At 53.2% G+C, this 20,737-nt stretch overlaps 2 protein-coding genes across 2 annotated transcripts; one reads left to right on the forward strand and one right to left on the reverse strand.

Annotated features, from left to right (window-relative positions):
* Nucleotides 1-9,176: 9,176 nt before the first annotated feature.
* ERICH4 (glutamate rich 4) lies at nt 9,177-11,984 on the reverse strand. Its single transcript, XM_025858585.2, has 2 exons — nt 11,040-11,984; nt 9,177-9,952 (listed from the first exon to the last, which is right to left on the reverse strand). The coding sequence occupies exons 1-2, from the start codon at nt 11,331-11,333 to the stop codon at nt 9,725-9,727; spliced, it is 522 nt and encodes a 173-aa protein (XP_025714370.2). The 5' UTR covers nt 11,334-11,984; the 3' UTR covers nt 9,177-9,724.
* Nucleotides 11,985-14,123: 2,139 nt separating this feature from the next.
* On the forward strand, nt 14,124-18,501 carry DMAC2 (distal membrane arm assembly component 2). Its single transcript, XM_073890378.1, is given in 6 exon segments — nt 14,124-14,231; nt 15,084-15,280; nt 16,578-16,658; nt 17,465-17,671; nt 17,673-17,852; nt 18,277-18,501. Coding segments are annotated over 6 exon segments (936 nt in total). The 5' UTR covers nt 14,124-14,138; the 3' UTR covers nt 18,455-18,501.
* Nucleotides 18,502-20,737: the final 2,236 nt, after the last annotated feature.

The following is a 20,737-nucleotide window of genomic DNA, read 5'->3' on the forward strand; positions in this document are numbered from 1 at the left end:
AAAAAGGAAGTCAGGCCATTTAGGGACTGGTGATGATCCTGGGTCATCTATCAACCGAAGCTTACGAGTTTTTAATTCCGTCCCCCAGTGTCAAAACAGAGAGACAGAAAAAAGTCAGCCCCCAAGATATGTCCTATGGACAAGCTCAGAAGAAGTTTGGGCTTCTTGGATGAATCTTAATCAGGTGTGTAAGGCTGGCCCAGAGCAGACATATCATTTTGATGCGGCTGACCCACAACCCCAGGGAGATGTGACCTTGCCGTCATGGAGCCCCCTGCAGCTCCAACGATGAAATTATTACTCTAGTCCTGATATTCACACTGTGAGCAAAACGGGTCTGGCTCGCTCCCGCCGACATTCCCTTTCTTATATTGGTGACCACACTGGACCTTGCTGTGTGTTGGGTCTCAGATGATCCCAGGAAAGCCCCGGCTTCTCTGTCTGGGGCCATGCTGGGGAGATCTGCCAGGAACAGCACCAGCGCCCCTGGATGGAGCCCCAATTGTCTCTGCTCAACAGACTCTGAGGCTACTTAGTGATGTTTCACCTTTAGGCGCTAAGGTCTTTCCCTCTTGGAAAATGGGGACTCAGACAGATCTTCCCCATCACCACAACACACAAAACCTCTTCCAGTCCCTATCTCTGCAGTATTTTCCTAAGACCAATATTTTGTGTTGACGTTATGATGTCTATTTAATGCCGTTATATTTGAGCCAAATAGTTGTGATCACCCGGCTCCCGACCTTGATTGTGGACTCAAAACTGTGTATCCCGGAAGTACATCAGGGCTGGAGAACATTCCCTCCGTGAGCTGGACAGAGGGGAAGGGATGGAGACAGAGACCTATGAAGACCCAAAGAGAAGTGAAAAAGCCAAACTGCTGGTGCTCATTGCCAACCTTCCAGGCTACCCTGTGGTGGGGCCGCCCTCTGGTGGCTGAAGTATGCATTACAGCCCCTGGTGGCCTCATACGTTTCTTTTTCCAAGAGACTAATCAGTCCACGGTCACTCCTGAGGCAACCAGCTACATCAATGGCAGGACCCAATGTAAAGTGAAAATGCAGGGCTCCTTGTTCAAAAATCATTAAGAATTTCAAGATGGCAAAAGCACAGTACTACACCCGGCCACAGCCCTTGTAAATGCTTGAGTGATTGCACAGATCACCAGCCTGGGAAGCCAGCCCTGCCTCAGAGGGTAAATGGATGTGTTCATCCTCCATGTGAATTCCACATCAACTCAAGCCACCAAAAACCTACAGAAATGGTGAGCCCTGGCTGTCTTGCAATCCCCAACGGGAGAGCTTTGAGTTTCCTTTCTTTTGAAAACCTCACCTGGTATTTGGCTTTGGCCAAATCAATGACCAAATTGGAGATGATGCTAGCATCAAAAAAATCAATGAAACACATTGACTATATAAAAATCTATAGTTACCCTCAAAAAAGAGGCAGCAAAACCCATCCCCTAACCTATCCCCACTGGAGGTGCCAAGAACCAACTCCTCTCCCTGAAAGCTTGGGTCTTGTCCTTCCAGTAGATACCAGGGTTCAGGGGTGAGGGAAGCCCCTTTGCGCAGAAGGTGTGTGTGTCTGAACCCAGGAGGGATGACAGTTAGTGACTGTCCTTGTGCACAGTAGGTTCAGGCCAGGAACAGGATGGAGGATGGGGGTAGTGGGATGGGGGATGGGGGTTGGGGATGTGACATCCACAGGCATTAGGTGTCCCCTCAGGGCCCCACGGGATCTGAGGGATTAGGGAGAGAATGCTGAGGAGACAGATCTCCCCGTTCCTATTGGGTGGATGGTTTTCTCGCCCTCGAGGGGGACGGTTCATGAGTTTCTTGTGACCACCATGACAAATTACCACACACTGGGAGGTTTAAAACAAGAGAAAGTTTATTCTACCACAGTTCTGGTGGCCAGAAATCCAAAATAAAGTATTGGCAGGACCACATTCCCTCCAGAGACTCTAGGAGACATTCTGTCCCTTTCCTATTCCGGCTTTTGGTGGTCGATGGCATTCCTTGGCTTGTGGCCGAATCACTCCAGTCTCTGCCTCTGTCTTCATGTGGCCTTCTCCTCTGTGTGTCTTCTCTTCCATTTCTTATAAGGACACTTTTCACTGGATTTAGGACTCACACAGAAAACCCAGGATGATTTTATCCCAAGATCCTTAATTTCATTGTATCATCAAAGAAACTTTTTCCAAATAAGGTCACATTCACAGGCTCTGGGGTTTAGGACATGGACATATCTTTGGGGGGGGGGTCACCATTCAACCCACTACAGCCAGCCTAACCCTCTGGTCCAGTCCCTGATGGGATTAGGGGTGATATTCAGAACAGCACACATGGGGCTTCCCCTAAACTGTGATGAGTCCCCCTAAGTCTAGGTTTGCCCTGCAGTCTACAGGAGTGGGCGGGGCGGGGGGGACTTGGAGGGGCAAGCAGGAGGCCCCGGGAGAAATCTGCCAGACAGACTCAAACATGGACCCCCAAAGACCACCAGCCTGAACCCCAAACACAGTCAAGTTTTTATTTTTTTTTATTTTTTTAAAGATTTTATTTATTTATTAGAGAGAGAGAGAAACAGCATGTTTTTTTTTTTTTTTTTTTTTTTTTTTTTTTTTTTTGGAGAAGCAGGCTCCCTGCCGAGCTGGGAGCCCGATGTGGGACTCGATCCCAGGGCTCCAGGATCATGACCTGAGCCGAAGGCAGTCGCTTAACCAACTGAGCCACCCAGGCGCCCCACAGTCAAGTTTTTAGAAAAAGAACGGCTTTCTAAATATCACGTGCAGGGGCGCCTGGGTGGCTCAGTTGGTTGAGTGACTGCCTTCGGCTCAGGTCATGATCCTGGAGTCCCGGGATCGAGTCCCGCTTCGGGCTCCCTGCTCAGCAGAGAGTCTGCTTCTCCCTCTGACCTTCCCCCCTCTCATGTACTCTCTCTCTCTCTCATTCTCTCTCTCAAATAAATAAAATCTTAAAAAAGTATATCACGTGCAGTGTGGGACCCTTGTGTAGATCCTGGCTAGAGAAAAATGGCATAAAATACATTTGGGGACAAACAACAAAAGTGAAAATCATAAACCGGACCTCATCAAAAGTGAAAACTTTTGTGCTTCAAAGGCCATCATCACAAAAGTGAAAAAAAACCCCGCAGAACAGGTGAAAAAATTTTGCCAACCACATATCGGATAAGGGACTTGTATCTGCAATATACAAAGAGCATACACAACTCAATAATAAATAAACAAATATTTCATATTAAAAATCGGCAAAGGATATAGACAGATGTCTAAAGAAGATATACAGGGGCTCCTGGCTGGCTGTCGGTGGAGCATGCAACTCTTGATGCGACTCTTGAGGTTGTGAGTTCGAGCCCCACCTTGGGTGTAGAGATTACTAAAAAATAAAATCTTAAAAAACATTTTTTTAAAATAAAGAAGATATACAAAGGACCAATAAGCACGTGGAAAAATGTTCAACATTATTAGCCTAAGTGAAATGCAGATGAAAACCACAGTGAGATACCACTGCCCACCCACCAGCATGGCAGAATCACAGATGGATAGTATGAATCCTCATACACTGTTTGTATGAACTGCTTTGGAAAATATGAGGGCCGTTCCTCAAACCATTAAACATCGAGTTACCATATGATGCACCCATTCCATCCCTAGGCATATGCCCAAGAGAAAGGAAAACATACATTCCTCCAAAACTCTTACATAGCACTTTGTTCCCAATAACCAAAATGTGGAAACAACGCAAATGTCCATCAACCTATGAATGGACAGACAAATGCTGTATATCCATACAGTGGAATATTATCTGATCATAAAAAGGAATGGAAGGGGCGCCTGGGTGGCTCGGTCAGTTAAGCGTCTGCTTTTGGCTCAGGTCATGATGCCAGAGTCCTGGGATCGAGCCCCGCATCGGGCTTCCCTCTCAGTAGGGAATCTGCTTCTCTCTCTCTCTCTCTCCGCCCGCCCCTCGGGGCCCCCCCACTGCTCATTCTCTCTCTCTCAAATAAATAAATAAAATCTTTTAAAAAATGGGGCGCCTGGGTGGCTCAGTCATTAAGCGTCTGCCTTCGGCTCAGGTCATGATCCCAGGGTCCTGGGATCAAGCCCCGCATCGGGCTCCCTGCTCCACGGGAAGCCTGCCTCTCCCTCTCCCACTCCCCCTGCTTGTGTTCCCTCTCTCGCTGTGTCTCTCTCTGTCAAATAAATTTTTAAAAATCTTTAAAAAAAGGAAAATAAAGCTGTTCATATATTTTAAACATAGCCTTTCAGCAAGTCTGGGGCAGATCCCTATTGCTCTGTTACCAATGATCACAGACTCGTGGGGAAGTTTGACCATGGACGGGGTATTCGACGTTAGGGAATTATGATTCTGTCGGGTATTGCCAATGGCGTGAGAGGGAATGCTCATCCTCGAAGAGAGGCAGCTAGAAGCATTCAGGGAGAGGGTGATGACGTCTGTAATTAAGTCGTAAATGTTCCAGAAGAAAACTAGTAGATGATAGAGACAAATGGATGACAAATATGACCTAAAAAATGATGACTCTGTGGTGGTTATGTGATTGATTTTCTTTCTGTTTGTATGTTACACATTTTCCAAAATAAAAAGATAAATACTTTCCCCTCTATGTAAACATCAACATCAGGCAAATGTGTATCTGTATCCTATTTAGAGAGGAAAACAGATTGGTTGGAAATTCCCAGTTTAAGTAAACTCTGGGGAGGGGGCCTAGGTGGCTCAGTCCGTTGAGCATCCGACCCTTGATCTCAACTCAGGTCTTAATCTCAGGGTCGTGAGTTCAAGCCCCACATTGGGCTCCACGCAGGGCCAAAGGAACAAATTTTGGGGATATCAGGTGCTAAACTCCCACCTCATGAAATGTAAGCTCTCCAAGAGCCAGAGTATCTGAGGCCCTGACTGCTGAGATCCGCCCGCAGCCTGGCGCTGGCCCCTTCGCCAGGCGGTTGCCCCCGCTGATCCAAGGACAGCCAGCAGCCAGGGCGGGCCTGGCACGGGGCGCTGGAGCCCAAAGGGAGGCCGGCTCCAGACTGCACTGCGTGCTCCAGAGACCCACGGTCAGGTGCAGCCTCTCTCCATCAGCCCTTACCCCTGCTGGTTTCATTGCCCCGAGCTGCCGTTGCGGGCATGCAGGTGGCCCACTGTGCAAGGATCTGCCTGTCCACTAGAGCTGTTGTGTTTTATGACAGAATGTCTTCTAAAGCTGGTGTGATTTCGCTTGTTGAGGGTGAAGTGAAAACGTCTGTGCATTCGAACACTGTTGGAGTTGGGGCCGCTGGGGCTGGCGTCCCTCCAGGTCTCTAGGAAGTCCTGTGCTTTAGCTCACACCGCTTCTCATATCCTGGTGACAAAGGCCAGCTACAAGGCAACCCGAGGCCCCCCGAAGGGTCCGAAGGGTCTGGGCAGTCAGGCTACCTCCTGCTGCAGATGCCAACTCAGGAGGGAGGAAAATTGGAAACCTGGGTTTGGAAGATGGAGCCAGATAAGGGAAGACACTGGAAGATTTGAAAAGATGGCAAAGACTGACGCCACATGCAAGGTGACAGCTCAGCTACTGACAGGCAGCTCAGTAAAACTTGTACTGACAAAGCAAAGAGTTGAGGAAGACTTTGATTTGAGGCCAGTGCAACGGTGCCCTCCTGAAACACAGCTGGAGAGATTTGAAATTGGAGCGAGGGAATTACAGGCCATCTCTGTTGGCTAGTCAGCCTTCCTTAAAAGAACAGTGGAAGTTCTCATAAAACCCTGACAGAAGGTAGTTTTATATCTCCTTTTGGAAAGGTGACCCGCGGAACTTAGGTCCCTCGGAGCCTGGGAGGTAGGGGCACTGTCTGCGGGAGGATTCATTTCAGAAGGATGGACCTCCGAAGCCAGTCCCTGGGTCCTAAGACTGACACGAGGCTTCGTAAAATTTTTTTTAAGATTTTATTTATTTATTTGAGAAAGAGAGAGAGCACGAGGTGGGGGGAGGGGCTAAGGGAGAGGGAGAAACAGACTCCCTGCTGAGCAGGGGCCTCGACTGGGGGCTCGACTGGGGGCTCGACTGGGGGCTCGATCCCAGGACCCTGAGATCATGACCTGAGCCAAAGGCAGATGCTTAACCAGCTGAGCCACCCAGGCGCCCCTTTTAAGGAGACATAGATACATCTCAAAAGGGACAGAGAAAGAATCTGCAATTAGAAGTGATAATTCCCAGGGCGCCTGGGTGGCTCAGTTGGTTAAGCGTCTGCCTTCGGCTCAGGTCATGATCCCAGGGTCCTGGGATCTGCCCCACGTTGGGCTCCCTGCTCAAGGGGGGCATCGGCTTCTCCCTTTCCCTCTGCCACTCCCCCCCCACCTCCACTAGTGTGCACACACTCTCTCTCTCGCTCTCTCTCTGTCAAATAAATAAAAAAAATCTTAAAAAAAAAAAGAAATTGTAATTCCCACTTCTAAAGGAAATGCTCTAAGAAAATGGAATCGTGGACCCAGTGTCAGGAAGAACCTGTCTAGAGTCCAGTGAATCTGAGGGGAACATTAAGGCCTCCGGTTTGTGACTGCTTGAAACTGCTTTCTGCTCAGCAGGAGGGAAACTCCGCTACATCTCTCGGACCTGGTCTGCATCTCCAGCAGCAATCTTCGGTTATGAAGAGGGGCCAAACAGGTAAGAGACAGGGAATGGCCTGAATGTCATCACTCTGAAAGCTGTGCTTGCTGGCATTTTCCATGGAGACACATTTCTCTCTATCGTCACTTCCCTTTGATCAAACATTACCCCCAAGGAAGGCTATTCTTTTTTTTCTTTTAAAGATTTGTCTATTTATTTGAGAGAGAGAGAGAGAGAGACGGGGGTGGGGTGTTGTATGCACAGGGAGAGGGAGAGAGAACTTCAAGAAGACTCCCCACTGAGCTCCCAACAGGGGCTCAATCCCACAACCCTGAGATCATGACCTGAGCCGAAATCAAGAGTCGGATGCTTAACCAACTGAGCCCCCCAGGAGACCCCCAAGGAAGACTATTCTTTTTTTTTTTTTAAAGATTTTATTTATTTATTCATGAGAGACAGACAGAGAGAGAGAGAGAGAGAGAGAGAGGCAGAGGGAGAAGCAGACTCCCCACCGAGCAGGGAGCCCGATGCGGGACTCGATCCCAGGACCCTGGGATCATGACCTGAGCCGAAGGCAGACGCCCAACCATCTGAGCCACCCAGGCGCCCAGGAAGACTATTCTTGATCCTAAAACATGGCTGGTCTCACTGGATTTGTCCTGATTATTTACACAGGGGCAGAAGGGTCGCATATCCACTGCAAAGATGGCTCTGATGCAGGTTTTCTTAAGGAATCTCAGATTGGACGTCTAACAGCCTCTTCCCTTTAAAAAAGCCTCCCCCGTCAGATTTCTTCTGCATCTCTACAGCTTTGCGTGACATCCTCTCTCCTCCAGGTCCCCAAAATAGCCATCAAGTTGACCTTAGCTCCTTAAAGGGTAGGGTCATATCTGATCCAGTGGGCGTCAGTCTCAACTAGGACATTGGAATCAGAGCCTTGATTGTCTCACCAGTGTTTTCAAGTATATCCCATTAACAAAGAGGAGAGTTTTACTGAACCCTCCATGCTGTTCCTGCAGAGTGAGCGTTCCCTCCCTAGTGCCCCCCAGCACCCCCTCAGCATCGCACCTCCCATCTCTTCCCTCCCAAGAGCAACCCAGACCCCGTAGCAACAGAGCCACCTCCTCAGCCCTCATGACGCCCACAGCCTGGACAGAGCTGCCAAGAGACCCCGGACTGCCCCCAGCTTCTTTTTGGAATGCCTCACGAGGGAGAGGAACTCTTCATCTGCACACTCTTGGGGTGTCTTTCTCCTTCCCTGGGTGCCGGGGTCTGACTTCCAACACCCTCCCCCACCCCCACAGCAGATCTCCCAGGAGCTGCCGACCTGGCTAAGGTTGGCAAAGGAGGACCAGTTTGGGGATGGACCTGAACCCCTTAATTCCCCTGCACCCCTCCCCTAGTCTTGGAGGACTCCACTGGACAAAAAGCAGCAGGTTGTTTTCAAGGAGGAAATTCCCACAGATAGGGTCTCAGCACCCACCTCTTCCACCAACATCTCATTTTTCTGGGAACATCCTCACTCCCAACTAGAATGTGTTTTTTTTGTGGGGATTTTTGTTTGGTTGGCTGGTTGGTTGGATTTTTAATGGACCTTGAGAGCTTGTTTGGAGGTTCTAGAAGGGGAGCGCAGCTACTCATATACCCTTGACCGAAGAACGGTCCTCCTCTATCAGGGAAGGTCGTCCTTTGGACTGAGCGCGAAGCTTCAGGAAGGACGCACACAGAGCGGTGAGGGAGGAAGGGGACACCCCCCCTAGCCAGCCAGATTGGCCAAATCAACCCTGGCGATCCATGGGGTGACAGATGTCACAGCCAGATTGCCCCCACATCCTTTTGTTTTAAACTAGAAAGTGTTTTGATGAAGAACTGCAAAAATGTAAGCATGTGTTTGTCTTCACTGGGAGTAATGATTCTACGAATGTCCAAATGTCTCCCCTGAAGAGCTGTCTCTCCCCAGGCTGGAGCCCTCCACCTGCTAACTTGGGCCTCTTTTCTGCAAATGTAGACCTCCGGGAATAGTTACACGTGCAGTGGGCTTCTCCTCAGCCGGCCGCCATCCACAGATATGACACATTTGCAACACATCTGGGAACGTCTAGAAACCCCCATCGCTCCTCTGCTCACACCCACATTCCATTTTCAAACGTCTCAAATAGTGCTGTGCAGTAGAAGTACAGCGGGAGAATCATATGTAATTTAAAATTTTCTAGCAGTCATATTTAAAAACAGAAAAAGGGGCGCCTGGCTGGCTCAGTTGGTTAAGCATCGGACTCTTGATTTTGGCTCAGGTCATGGTCTCAGGGTCCTGAGATTGAGCCCCACGTGAGGCTCCCTGCTCAGCACGGAGTCTGCCTCTCCCTCTCCTTCTGCCCCTCCCCCTGCTCTCTCTCGCACCCCCCCCTTAAATAAAAAAGGGGACTGGGGAGTTGTTTAATGGGTCCGGTTTCAGGGTTATAAGATGAAGAGTTCTGGAAACAGATGGTGATGATGGTTGTACTACAGTGTGGATGGATTTAATACCACTGAGCTGTACGCTTAAAAATGGCGAAAATGGTAAATTTTATTATATATATTTTACCACATTAAAAAATTTTAAAATACCCAGGTGAAATTCACTTTAGTAATATTTTTATTTATCCCATTATGTGGAAAATATTAGCATTCCAATAAATTTTTTAGATTATTGAACCGTTTTATATTTTTATCATACTAAGCCTTTGAAATGCGATCTGTGGTTACGCATCCTGCACGCCGCAGTTCAGACCAGCCACGTTTCAGTGGCCACTTGCGGGCCCTGGCCACCGTACTGGACGGCCTTGATCATCAGCAAGCATCTCCCATCCTATCTGCAAAGACCCACGTGTCCCCTGCAACCCTCTTGCATGCAGTTCGTCGGCAAATAAACCTGCAAACCTCCCTCCTGGGCAGCAAGCCCCACCGGCCAGCCCCTCAGTCTGGATGCAGACAGATATCTTCAGAGAATGCATTTGCTCAGGTTGATCCCCAACCTTGGCAGGTTGATCTGACTGCAAACGCCCCCTCCTTTGCATAAATTTGCATCTCATTCATGTGTCAATCAGAAGCACCTAGCAGGGCCTCAGATGGTCATCTCGAAGTCAGGGAGGTGGTGGTGTGGGGCTGAGCAGGAGGCCCCCAGGTGTCCCTCCTCCTGCTTCCCCTCAGGCTCTTCCTCCACCTCTTCCTCGATGAGGCTCTCTTCCTCCTCTTCCAGGAAGGTGACCAGTTCCTCCCGCAGCGCCCCCATCTCCAGCCCCAGACGGCACAGCTGGCCCAGCAGCTGGACGTCCACTTGGCGAAGGTGCCCCTGCCAGTGGGAAGGTGGAGTCGTGGGCATCCTACCCCGGAGGTCGGGGGGGGGGGCGGGTAGGATATCAGCATGCCCCTGACCTCAAACCTATTCGAGTCCTAGCCAAGATTCTTTGCTTGACCAAACTTCAGCTAAGCTCCTAAACCTTCTCCCAGGCCCATCTGTGCGCTTCCTTGTAAAATCCTGTTTTACCAAGAATCTCCCATCCTCCATGTCTGATCACTCCCAATATCTCATCTGTTTACTCGTCCCCCATCCACGTCCAGGCCCCACCTCATCTCCCCCGCCTGCCTCCAGCATGAATCCTGTTGGTCCATTAAGCCAGATGCCCTGCCTAGTGATTTCCCATCTGCTGAGCCCCACCCTCTCCTTCACTAGAAATCCCCACTTGCTCCTGCTGTGCTCAGAGCTGAGCCCATCTCTCCACGCCCTCCCCTGCCCCTCTCCCCCACCCGCTGCAGTGGCCCCTACACCTACCACTTCACCGTCTTTAATAGATGCTGTAAATAAGCTTCTCTTTAGCAATCCGGGCCCGCGGCCCATGGCAGGGTCCTCACCTTGTCCCAGACCTCGACTGTCAGCTGGCTTCTCCCAGGGGCTCTTGATCTCTGCCTCTGTCTCTCCCTGGCTTTGTCTCTCCATTTCGTCATCCCTCACTGTCTCTGTGTCTCTGTGCCTCCCTTCGATGTCTCTCTGCCCCCCCCTTGTCTGTCTCTGCCTCTGTCTCTGTCTTTCCATATCCCTTTCTGGGTCTTATTTCTCTGCCGCTGCCTTTGACTGTCTCTCTCTCTCCATCTCAGATTTAATCTGAGTCTCTGTCTCTGTTGTTGTTGCTCTCAGTCTCTGCTTTCTATCTCTGTCTCTCCCTCTGTTCGTCTCTCTGTCCCTGTCTCTCTCTACTCCTGTGTCTCACTCTTTGGATCTCTCTCTCTGTCTCTCTGCTTGTTTCTCTTTTGTTGTCTCTCAATTTCTGTCCTTCAATCTCTGGTCCTTTGCAATTCCACTCGTTTCCATACACGCACCTGTTCTCTCTCCCCACCCCCACCTGCGCCCCATCTCTTGCCCCTCCGAACCCCTCACTCACCAGCTCCTTCCAGATCCACAGCAGACTCTCCCTGGCACCTGCAGTGTCTGCCCCTGGGGACAGGAGGGTCTGGCCAGCTCTCCCCACTGGGGGGACCTCCCTCAGGGCCCGGGGAGGGGGGCCCAGCCCCGGGGGCACCAGTCCCGCCTGCCTCAGTTGCCTCCACAGCTCCATAGTCCCTGAGCAGTGGCAGCCAGGAGCAGAAAGTGACAAGGTCCAGAATGACCCAGTCCTCTGAGGAGCCGGTGAGGCAAGGGGGGAGCAAAGGGCATGAGGAGGTGCCTGGGTCAGCATTTCAAAGTCCGCTCTCCGGTGAGAACTGACAGCCTCTCCAGGATTTTCTTCCTTCTAAAGTCTAACTTCAACTCTGCTCACAAGAGTCCAGCCACGGCCCCTCTGGCAGAGGCAAAATCCCCACCCCCTTGACCCCTCCTCAGGCCTAACCCCTCATGGGGGCTGGGTTCCTGTGGGTGGCTGGCCTCGCCTGTCCTGCCCTGGGTCTCTCCTGGGTCCTTCCCCACCCCCTCCTCCTCAGCCTCCATCCTTCCTTCCTCTCTACTCTCTGGCTTGCTCCAGCTTGGACCTTGTCCTCTGCACTTGGGCCACCCCAGGGCTTCCCAGTTAGTGTGTCCGAGGAGCCCCGATCCCTCAGCTGTGGTACCTCAGTGTCCAGGCTACCGGCTAACTGAGCAGCCAGTTCTGCTGACCCCTGACCTGCCCACAGGTACCATCACTGTCAGCGCGGGCCCTGCCATGGCAAAAAGTGGGACGCGGGCTTCCCTCCGCTTCCAGAAGCCGCCACCACCACAGTCCTTGGCTCATTGCCCCTTCCCTGTATCACTCTTGCACCTACCATCACATCTCGTACTGACTGACCCCCTGCCTCGATCTAATGGGACCCTTGTCATCAAATTGGCCCCTCCTGATGGCCCAGAATAACCTCCCCATCTCCAGATTCTTTTTTTTAATCTTTTTTTTTTAATTTTAATTTTTATTTTTCGACAGAGAGAGAGGGAACACAAGCAGGCTTCCCGCCGAGCAGGGAGCCCAATGTGGGGCTCGATCCCAGGACCCTGGGATCATGACCTGAGCCGAAGGCAGACGCCTAACGACTGAGCCACCCAGGCAGCCCCCATCTCCAGATTCTTAACTTGAACACATCTTCCTTTTACCATATAAAGTAACAGATTCACAAGTTCCGAGGATCAGGGCATGAATTTTTTTGGGGGGGTCCGTTATTCAGCCCACCACACCTGCCTTTCAAACCTGTTACTTTCCCAGTCTCCCCGTCTCCCTAAGTGGCATCCCTAGCCCTTTAGTTTCTGGAGCTATTGGCTCAACCTTCAAAATAGACTCATAATCTGAGCACTTCTCACCAGTTCCTATTGCCCCACCCCTGCTCCTGTCTCCATTCATCTCTTGCCTGGACTCCTGCAGTAGCCTTTTTGCTGGCTCCCACTTCCACCCTTGCTGCCTGAAGTCTGTTCTCCACTTGGCAGAAATGATATATATATTTTTTAAGACTTTATTTATTTATTTGGCAGAAAGAGAGAGAGCACAAACACAAGCAGGGGGAGGGGCAGAGGGAGAGGGAGAAACAGGCTCCCAACTGAGCAGAGAGCCAGACACTGGGCTCGATCCCAGCACACTGGGATCATAACCTAAGCCGAAGGCAGACAACTGACTGAGCCACTCAGGCGCTCCGAAATGATCTTTGAAAAACATAAATCAGGGGCGACTGGGTGGCTCAGTCGGTTACTCGTCTGACTCTTGATTTCAGCTCAGGTCATGGTCTCCCAGTCATGGTATTGAGACCCGAGTCGGGCTCTACTCAGCACAGAGTCTGCTTGTCCCTCTCCCTCTGCTCCTCCCCCCACTTGCTCTCTCTGTATCTCTAAAATAAATAAATAAAATCTTAAAAATAAATAAATAAAAGGCATAAATCAGATCATGATATGCCCCTGAGAATGGAATTCGGCACAGTCAGCTTCCTGCCCACCTCTCTGACCTCATCTCCCTACTTCTCTGTGCCAGCTGGGTCCCACCCCTGGGCCTTTGCACTCACTGTTACGTCTGCCTGGAATACCTTCCCCCCAGATCTTTGAATTGGCTGTTTTCTTCTCATCCTTCACCTCTGCTTAAATATCACCTCTTCAGAAAGGCCTTTGCCGATTCCCTTACCCCCTAGTCACCGCCAATTATTCTGCCTGTTCTTATGTGCCTCTTATCAAACATTATCTGAAATTATCTCGCTTATTCATTTGTTTCTTGTCCACCCTCTCCCCACCTGGAATGTTGACTCTCTGAGATAAGGTCTGTCTTGTTCACCATGGTCACCTGAGCACCCAAAACAGCAGGCCACGTGGCAGGTGTTCAGTAAACCTCTGCGAATAAATGAATGATTCTACCCACAAGACTTCACAGTAAATCTTCACACTGAGAGAGAGCGCTGGACTCCAAAGTGAAGTCGCGATCATAATACTTTGAGATCTCACCTCTCTTACCCTAAAGTCTAATCTCACCACCCACTAGACCTTTTCCTTCCCTCACCCAGGCGTAAAGAATGACTGGGTCAGTTTCCTAGTCATTAAGGAGGTAGCGAATGAAAGCTGGAGGAAGAGGCAAGGTCTCACTGTAAGGACCACGGAAATGGCATTCGAAGCAATCTCTCAAATAGAGTAAAAAGTGCGGTGCCTTTAAAAGGAGAGCTGGAACATGGAGGGGGCGTGGCCACAGGAAAAGACGTCTCAGGCTGAACCTTGTGGGTGGACTGAGAAAAACCGGCCCCTTCCGTTTACGTAATCCTAGCAAGATGGCGGCGCCCAGGGCGGTAAGTGACCGGGACTCCTAGGGCCCCAAAATTGAAGTCCGCTTTGCTGCCTCCGCCTTCAGGGTTTCTGTCAGCACCCAGGGAGCAAGGGGCAAGAGAGAGCAGAAGGCCTCTCCCGCTAAGGCTCATGCTGGGAGCGCCGACATGCGACCTTCGGGAGCCGAGAACGATCGGAGCGAGTCGCAGACAGCCCGGGCGCTTTAGAGAGGAAGCGGGGCGGGGACTTCGTGGAGAGAAACCAATGGGGAAGCAGGGAGCGCGTTCCGAAGATGGCGCACCCAGCCAATCAGAGGAAGAAACCCGATTGTGGGCGCTGGGAGTCGGGCGGGCGCGAGTGGGCCCTTCCAGGGAAGCGGGTTTGGGTGAGTTTGGTGGAGAAGCTGGGGTTTGAGGTCCAAGGGTAGGAGATCAAAGGATACAGGTGAGGGAAGCTCATGGGAGAGCTATGCATTTTTATGGAAAGCCAAAGGGACGGTGGAGGTCGGGAACGGGAACCAAAAGGTGAATATGGGAGTTCCAAGGGAAAGACCTAGGGGAAACTAAGGGGAGAATTTGCGATATTCGAGGAGAGAATTTAGGAAGAAAGACCTAAAGTCAAGGAATGGATTTAGGGAAGACTAAGGTGAGTGGTTGGGGACCTAGGAATTTTTGAGGGAAAATAAGGATTTGGGCAAATTACCGAGAAAATTTGGTTGAAGCAGAAAAAGAAATTGGAGCAGGCGAAGAGAACACTGAAGGGAAATTGAAGGAAGAGTTTGGGGGCTTTAACAGGTAAATTAAGGGTGGTTTGGAGAGAAATTAAGATATTTTGGGGCTAAGAAATTGGTTATTCAGGAAGAATCCAGGGAAAATTGGATAAAATTAAGGGGGTATTTTGTGGGAAATTAAGAGGTCAGATAATAGAGGTCTTAAAACAAAAATAAGGGTTTAGGAAAAGATCGGAGGGAAATTGGTAAGACCAAGAACATTTGGCCAAATCAAAGAGAGAATTTAGGTTGATTAAGGGGAAGAACTTGGGACAAACGTGAGGAAATTTGGGGGAATCTCAAAAGCAGAATTTGGAAGTTCTGAAAGGAGAATTTTGTGAACCAGGAAGAAGCAGTGCGGCGGGGGGGGGGGGGGGGGGGGGCAGGGGGAGGAGGACCAAGAACAGGGGGATCCAACTCTCTCACAGGAGGCTCCAGGCTCAGCCTCTCCTTTCCTGCCCTCCCCAGCCCCTGCACCTGGTGACGCCAGTATGGAACCGGGGTACCAGGGGCACTCGTGGCCTGAGCAGGGCAGTGGCCCCAGAGGGCAGTCAGAAGAAGGGGAGGTCCCTGCTCCAGTTCCTGGCTGACCGCTTCTATGACGTGCAGGCTCTCAGGGAGTACCTGCTCCGAAAGCAGGTGTTGAAGGTGCACCAGAAAAATCGGTGAGCGCTCTTGGTGGGCAAGACCCTGCTGCTGGGGCCTTACCAGGCAGAACTCAGAACCTGCCCCTGCAGCGGCTATACCGGCCCACCGAGTTGCATCCTCTCTGGCCACACCCTTCCCAAGGGCTCCAGCTCATATAGGTGACCCGCTGCCCACCATCTCTTGGAGGTCACGCCGGCACCTCAAACCTAACATGGCCCATGGCAGACCCTTGATTTCCCCCTAAGAAAGTGCTCGCCCCCAAGCCTTCCCATCCCAGGAAACGGCAGCACTGTCCCCAGTTACTCAGGCCAAATTCTAAGGAGTCTTCCTGATTCTTCTTGCTTCTCCGTCTTCCACATCCAGTCCACCAATAAAATACCAGACCATCCCAGATGTGCCCAGTTGTTAAGCTCCTCACTGTTCGTAGCCTGGTCTGAGCCCCTTCATTTTATGGTTGGTTGAGCACAGTAATCTGAACTGGTCATCTTTTGCCCCCTCCAGTCTGTTATGCTACAAGTCATCCAAAGGACTCAAGAAACTATAAAACAGAGGGGCGCCTGGGTGGCTCAGTCCGTTAAGCATCTGCCTTTGGCTCAGGGTCGAGTCCCATGTCGGGCTCCTTGCTCAGTGGGGAGCCTGCTTCTCTCTCTCCCCCTGCTGCTCCCCTTGCTTGTGCTCCCTCGCTCTCTCCATCAAATGAATAAATAAAATCTTAAAAGAAAAAAAAAAACTAAAATAGAAAACCACCACCTTGCTTAAAGCCCTCAAATGGTTTCCCGTTGCAACTACAATAAAAGCCAGACCCCAAGCCTAACACCTGAGCTTTGAGACCCCTACCAGGGACTCCCCTTACCCCCACCAGCACGGTGCCCTTATTGTTCTGCCTTCCTAAGCTGAGCCTCTGAGCGTTTGCACCAGCTGTTCCCTTGGCCCGGCAGGCTCTTGCCTTGACTTTTGAATTTCTTCCCACCACTCACATCTCTGCTCAAGCGTCACCTCCTGACACCCAAACTGAAGTAGCCTTCTCCATCTCCAGCCCTGGCCCAAGCCACTCCTGAGTCAGTCCCTCTGTGTTACTTCCATCATGGATCTGCAATTTGCTCTTAACTTCCAGGTTTCTTACCTGTTTCCTTCTGTAAATTAGCCTCACAGAGCAGGGACCGCTATCTGCCTTGGTCCCCAGCACTTAATGGACACTCAGTAAATATTTGCAGCCTGGCTCAGTCCTGGTGCTGTGGACTCTGACCCTCGAAGCGGCAGGGGGGCGTGACGCCGGGGTGCAGTGCTCAGCCTCGGCCACTGTTCTCTCCACAGGCCCTTCACCTACATCAAGGAGCGCTTCGGTCCCCACGCCGCAGGCGCCTATTTCATCCTGAAGCAGGGAGGCGCGGTCAAGTATGAGGGCAAAAGTGTCGGGGGGGGGGCGGGGGGGCGGGGGAAGGCTGTGGAGCGCTGAGCCCGAGGCTCTTGGGACTTCTTGTGCGGAGCTTGTTCCTGAGCTTCCGCTCCGTCACCTGTAAAGTGGGGTGGTGGTTGTATGGAACCTACAAGGTTTGCTGGGAAGATTCGAAGACATTTTGCAGTGGAAGCGCTTGGAACAGGCCTGGCACAGCACAGGAGCTCAGTAAATGTTGCTGTTCCTTTTCCTTCCTTCTCCCCTTCCTTTCTTCTTCTTCCCTTCCTCCTCCTGTTTTTTCTCCCCTTTTCCCTCTTCTGAAAAACGTAGCTCATGCACCTATCCCTCACTTGGCTCCAACTAAAATGTTCCCTTGGTTTGAGCACCTTCCTCCAGCACTTTCCTCAGAAACAGCACACAAGTCTGAGTATGTCTTTTTTTTTTTTTTTTTTTTTTTTCCGCCAACCTATGAAGACTTGTATTCTCGCCCTTTTCTGAGGTTATCGGAGTTTTTCAAATAGGGGCTCAGTCTGTTGAGCGACTCTTGATCTTAGCTCAGGTCTCTATCTCAGGGTCGTGAGTTCAGGCCCCATGTTGGGCTTCACGCTCGGCATGGCGCCTACTTAAAAAAAAAAGGCCAAACATCGCATCTTTCGTGGGAATGTCGGGGACCCAGGGAGACCCCACGTTAAGGGCTTTGCGCAGGGCCTGATGTGTAGCAAGTGCACCAGACGTGGTGCGACCACGTCATCACACGGGGCTGGGGAGGGGAAGTGCCCTGCTCACACCCGCTGTCCCCTTCCAGGTTTCAGGGCAAGGAGTGGATCCGGTCAGATGCGCGTGGCCACTTCTCTCTTGACTTCTTGAAGTTCCAGGCGGTTCCTGTAGAGGCCGTCGATGCCAGTGGCTGTGCCATCAACTACCAGGGCCTGGACAGCGTCTGTGAGTGGGCGGAGACGGCGGGGCCGTTCATTTGCCCTTCTGTGGTGGGCTCCAGAAAGGACCACAGTGCCTCCCCCCCCCCCCACAGTGGCCCTGAAGGAGCTCCAGTCCCTGTGGCTGCAGCGCTGTCCCCACGTCGATGACTGGTGTCTCGGCCGCCTCCACCCACTGGCCAACTCGTTGCAGGAGCTATCACTGGCCGGTTGTCCCCGAATCTCCGAACGGGGCCTCGCCAGCCTCCACCACCTGCAGTGAGACCGCAGCTCAGGCTGGGCCCCAAGCTGGGGGGGTAGGGTGGAGCAGGCAGTCGGGCAGTCCCCATAGCCCTGCTTCCATGACCAACCTGGAGCGCGTGTCGGGTCTGCCCAGGCGAGCAGTCGAAGTGAATCTGTCCCGGGGGGGGGAGGGGAGGGGACGGACAGACACAAAACCACTCCTGGTTTTTCTTCCTTTTTAATGCCAACTCGATGATGATTACACTGTTGCAAACAGGAGGAGCTGGAGTGTGCATCTGGGGTCCCCACGGTGGATGTCTGTCCCTGGCCAGCTCTCTCTAACATTCTCTGGGCAGCTACAGGGCTCGGGGCTGAAGCCGGGGCTGGCGCACCCCCTCCACACCCTTCCCCACACGGAGGCCCTCCTTACGCGGGCCTCCCCCTTGCTGCCTCCCCTCAGGAACCTCCGCAGGCTGGACATCTCGGACCTCCCCGCCGTGTCCAACCCGGGCCTCACGCGCATCCTGGTGGAGGAGATGCTACCCAGCTGCCAGGTTCTGGGGGCTGACTGGGCCCAGGGCCTCCCATCAGGGCCGGAGGAGCAGTCCCGGGACACGGCCAGCCCCCTCCCTGCCTAGGCCTCGGCCCCCCTCCCCATCAAGCTGGGCAGCAGCGGGGCTTCCGTCTGGGTTCACTCCACATGGGGGGGGCGGCCGGCACCGCCACCAGGTCCAAGGGCAGAGCGGGAGGCTGGCGTACCTGTTCCTCACCTCGGGCTGGGGCTGGCTGCACCCCGGGCTGAAAGGTCACAGCTCCTGTGTCATCGGTCAGGCCACTCTTTCCACAGGCTTCTCTCCTGAGTTCCAACAGCCTCCCAGGCCTGGGGGAGGTAAGCCACCCTGGGAAGCTGCACTCCCCCAACCCCCTGACTTCCCCATACCTGGCCACTACGACGTCAAGAAACCCCTGCTCTTGACTTGTCCAGAGACCCTTCTCAAAGTATCCTTACTCGAACGTGCTGCCGGCCCGGTACCCTGTGGGGCACCCCTCAGCTCACCGCCCGCTGCAGCATCCCTGGCCTCCACTCGCCAAACGCCCGGAGCCCCCCTTCAGCCCCCGGCGTTCCCGCTAATCCGTCCGCTCCAAATGCAGCTCTTGTTTGCTCCGTGAAAACAGGCCCGGGCCTTTGCAGTAGTTTTCCCCCGCTAAGTGGCGTGGTAAGGCTTGTCGGTAGGGGGCGCCCGAGGGCCCCCCCCCCCCCCCCCCCAGGAGGAGAGCCTCGGCTTCCGTGGGTGAGCTCTGCGCGCTCCCGGGCTCCTGCCGGGCGCGCGGCCTCCCCAGCAGGTGGTTCCTGAAGTGCCAGGCGGCCGGCAGCTTCCCCGGCCCCCCCGCAGCAGTCTGAGAGCAGTGCCCCCCACTGAGGCACCCGCCTGCGGAGGGCTCTCTGCTGCGTCCCAGAGGGGGATTTCAGCAGATGCCAGGGCTCCCTCTCCGTGAATCCCTTATTTCAATTCGCTGTTCAAAGTCAACAATTCCTGATGTTAAACTTCACCCGCTCGAATTAGTTTGGTTTTTCTCTCCTGACTGGATCCGCACTGATCTGGCACTGGCATCTGGAGTGTACCAGGAGATGGACGCACAAAGAGGGGATTTGGGCTTGGTTCCGCGGCGTTGGGAAGCGGGCTGGGGAGACCCGCGGCGGCGGGCCGGCGGTGGTGGCCCAGCTCTGGCTGGGGGGGTTGGGACGGGGTGCCGGCTGAGGAGCCCGGGGAGCCCCGGAAGCCCTGCGGCCACTGCACCTGACCACCATGGCGGTAACGACAACTCCAAAGATAGGTGCTGGGCAGACTGCGGAGCGCCCTTGAGCGCTCACAGACGAGGACAGCCTCTGGTTGTTGGCTCAGCTCAGGCGGCCTTCTGAGAAGGGGACGGCGAACTTCCGTGCTGCCCCCCCGAGGTCCTAGGAGCGCTGAAACCGCGGCATTTAAGCCTGCGGGCTGCCGAATCCCGTCTCGACCAGTTTCTCATGTGCAAGTGAGGGCGCCGCCTGGTACACAGAGGGACCCTGAAATCTGGAATGGGGTGGTCGATCTCGAACCCCCTAGTCACTCGAGGGTCCGTGCCCAGTGTGTGAGGGGACCAGCGGCTTGCCTGGGCTGGAAACCCTGTGCGCCCCTGCTCTCACCAGACCCCCAGGCTTACGCCCCAGCAGGCTCCGGGGCGCAGCTGCCCACGAGGACCCCGAGGGAACAGCCTCTACACTAGAAGATTGGCAAACATACAGTCAGAAACCTGGGGGGGGGGGGGCTCCAGTCTAAGGGTGTTAGACCAGTGACGGCCAAGTTCACAGTCGGGGGCACGCACTTGAGGTAAGGAGATAGCTAGCTAGTGCTGCTGGGTGGCTCTAACGGCTTTCTCAGGTCGCTGACTAGAACTTGGACTCGAGCGTGGCCTCCGGTTACTGAGGCACGGAGCTGAGCCTCCCTGGCATAATCCAGAGGGGGCACCCAGAGCTCAGGGAGGGTGGTCTTGGACCAGGTTGCTCGTGTGGGAGCCGCGCGTCCACCCCCTACTGTGTTCCACAAGAAGGCACCTCTTGGGTCATTCTCGATGATGGACTGCCCTGTTCCCACTGCTGGGTGGTTTCTCCTGATTGGACTCTGATGCCCAGAGCAACCCAAACCGTACCTTGAGATTTGCAACCACCCCCAGGAGGGGCAGTGTCAGGGGAAGTGAGATGGAGAGGGGGGAGCTGTGGGGGCGGGGGCCCTGACCCCTCTCCCAAGCCCGGGGTGGGAGGGGGAGGCTGGGAGACCCCTCCCTGCCCCGGGGGCTCCTGGCCATCCTTGCCCACTCGCTTCTAGGGCATTAATATCCAACACTTCCTCTGCACGCTCTTCCTCCAGCTGCTCCCACGGGCT

This window comes from Callorhinus ursinus, unplaced genomic scaffold (assembly GCF_003265705.2).
Source record: "Callorhinus ursinus isolate GAN/ISIS: 27379988/994484 unplaced genomic scaffold, GSC_fseal_2.0 scaffold144, whole genome shotgun sequence".
NCBI classification, from domain to species: Eukaryota; Metazoa; Chordata; class Mammalia; order Carnivora; family Otariidae; genus Callorhinus; species Callorhinus ursinus.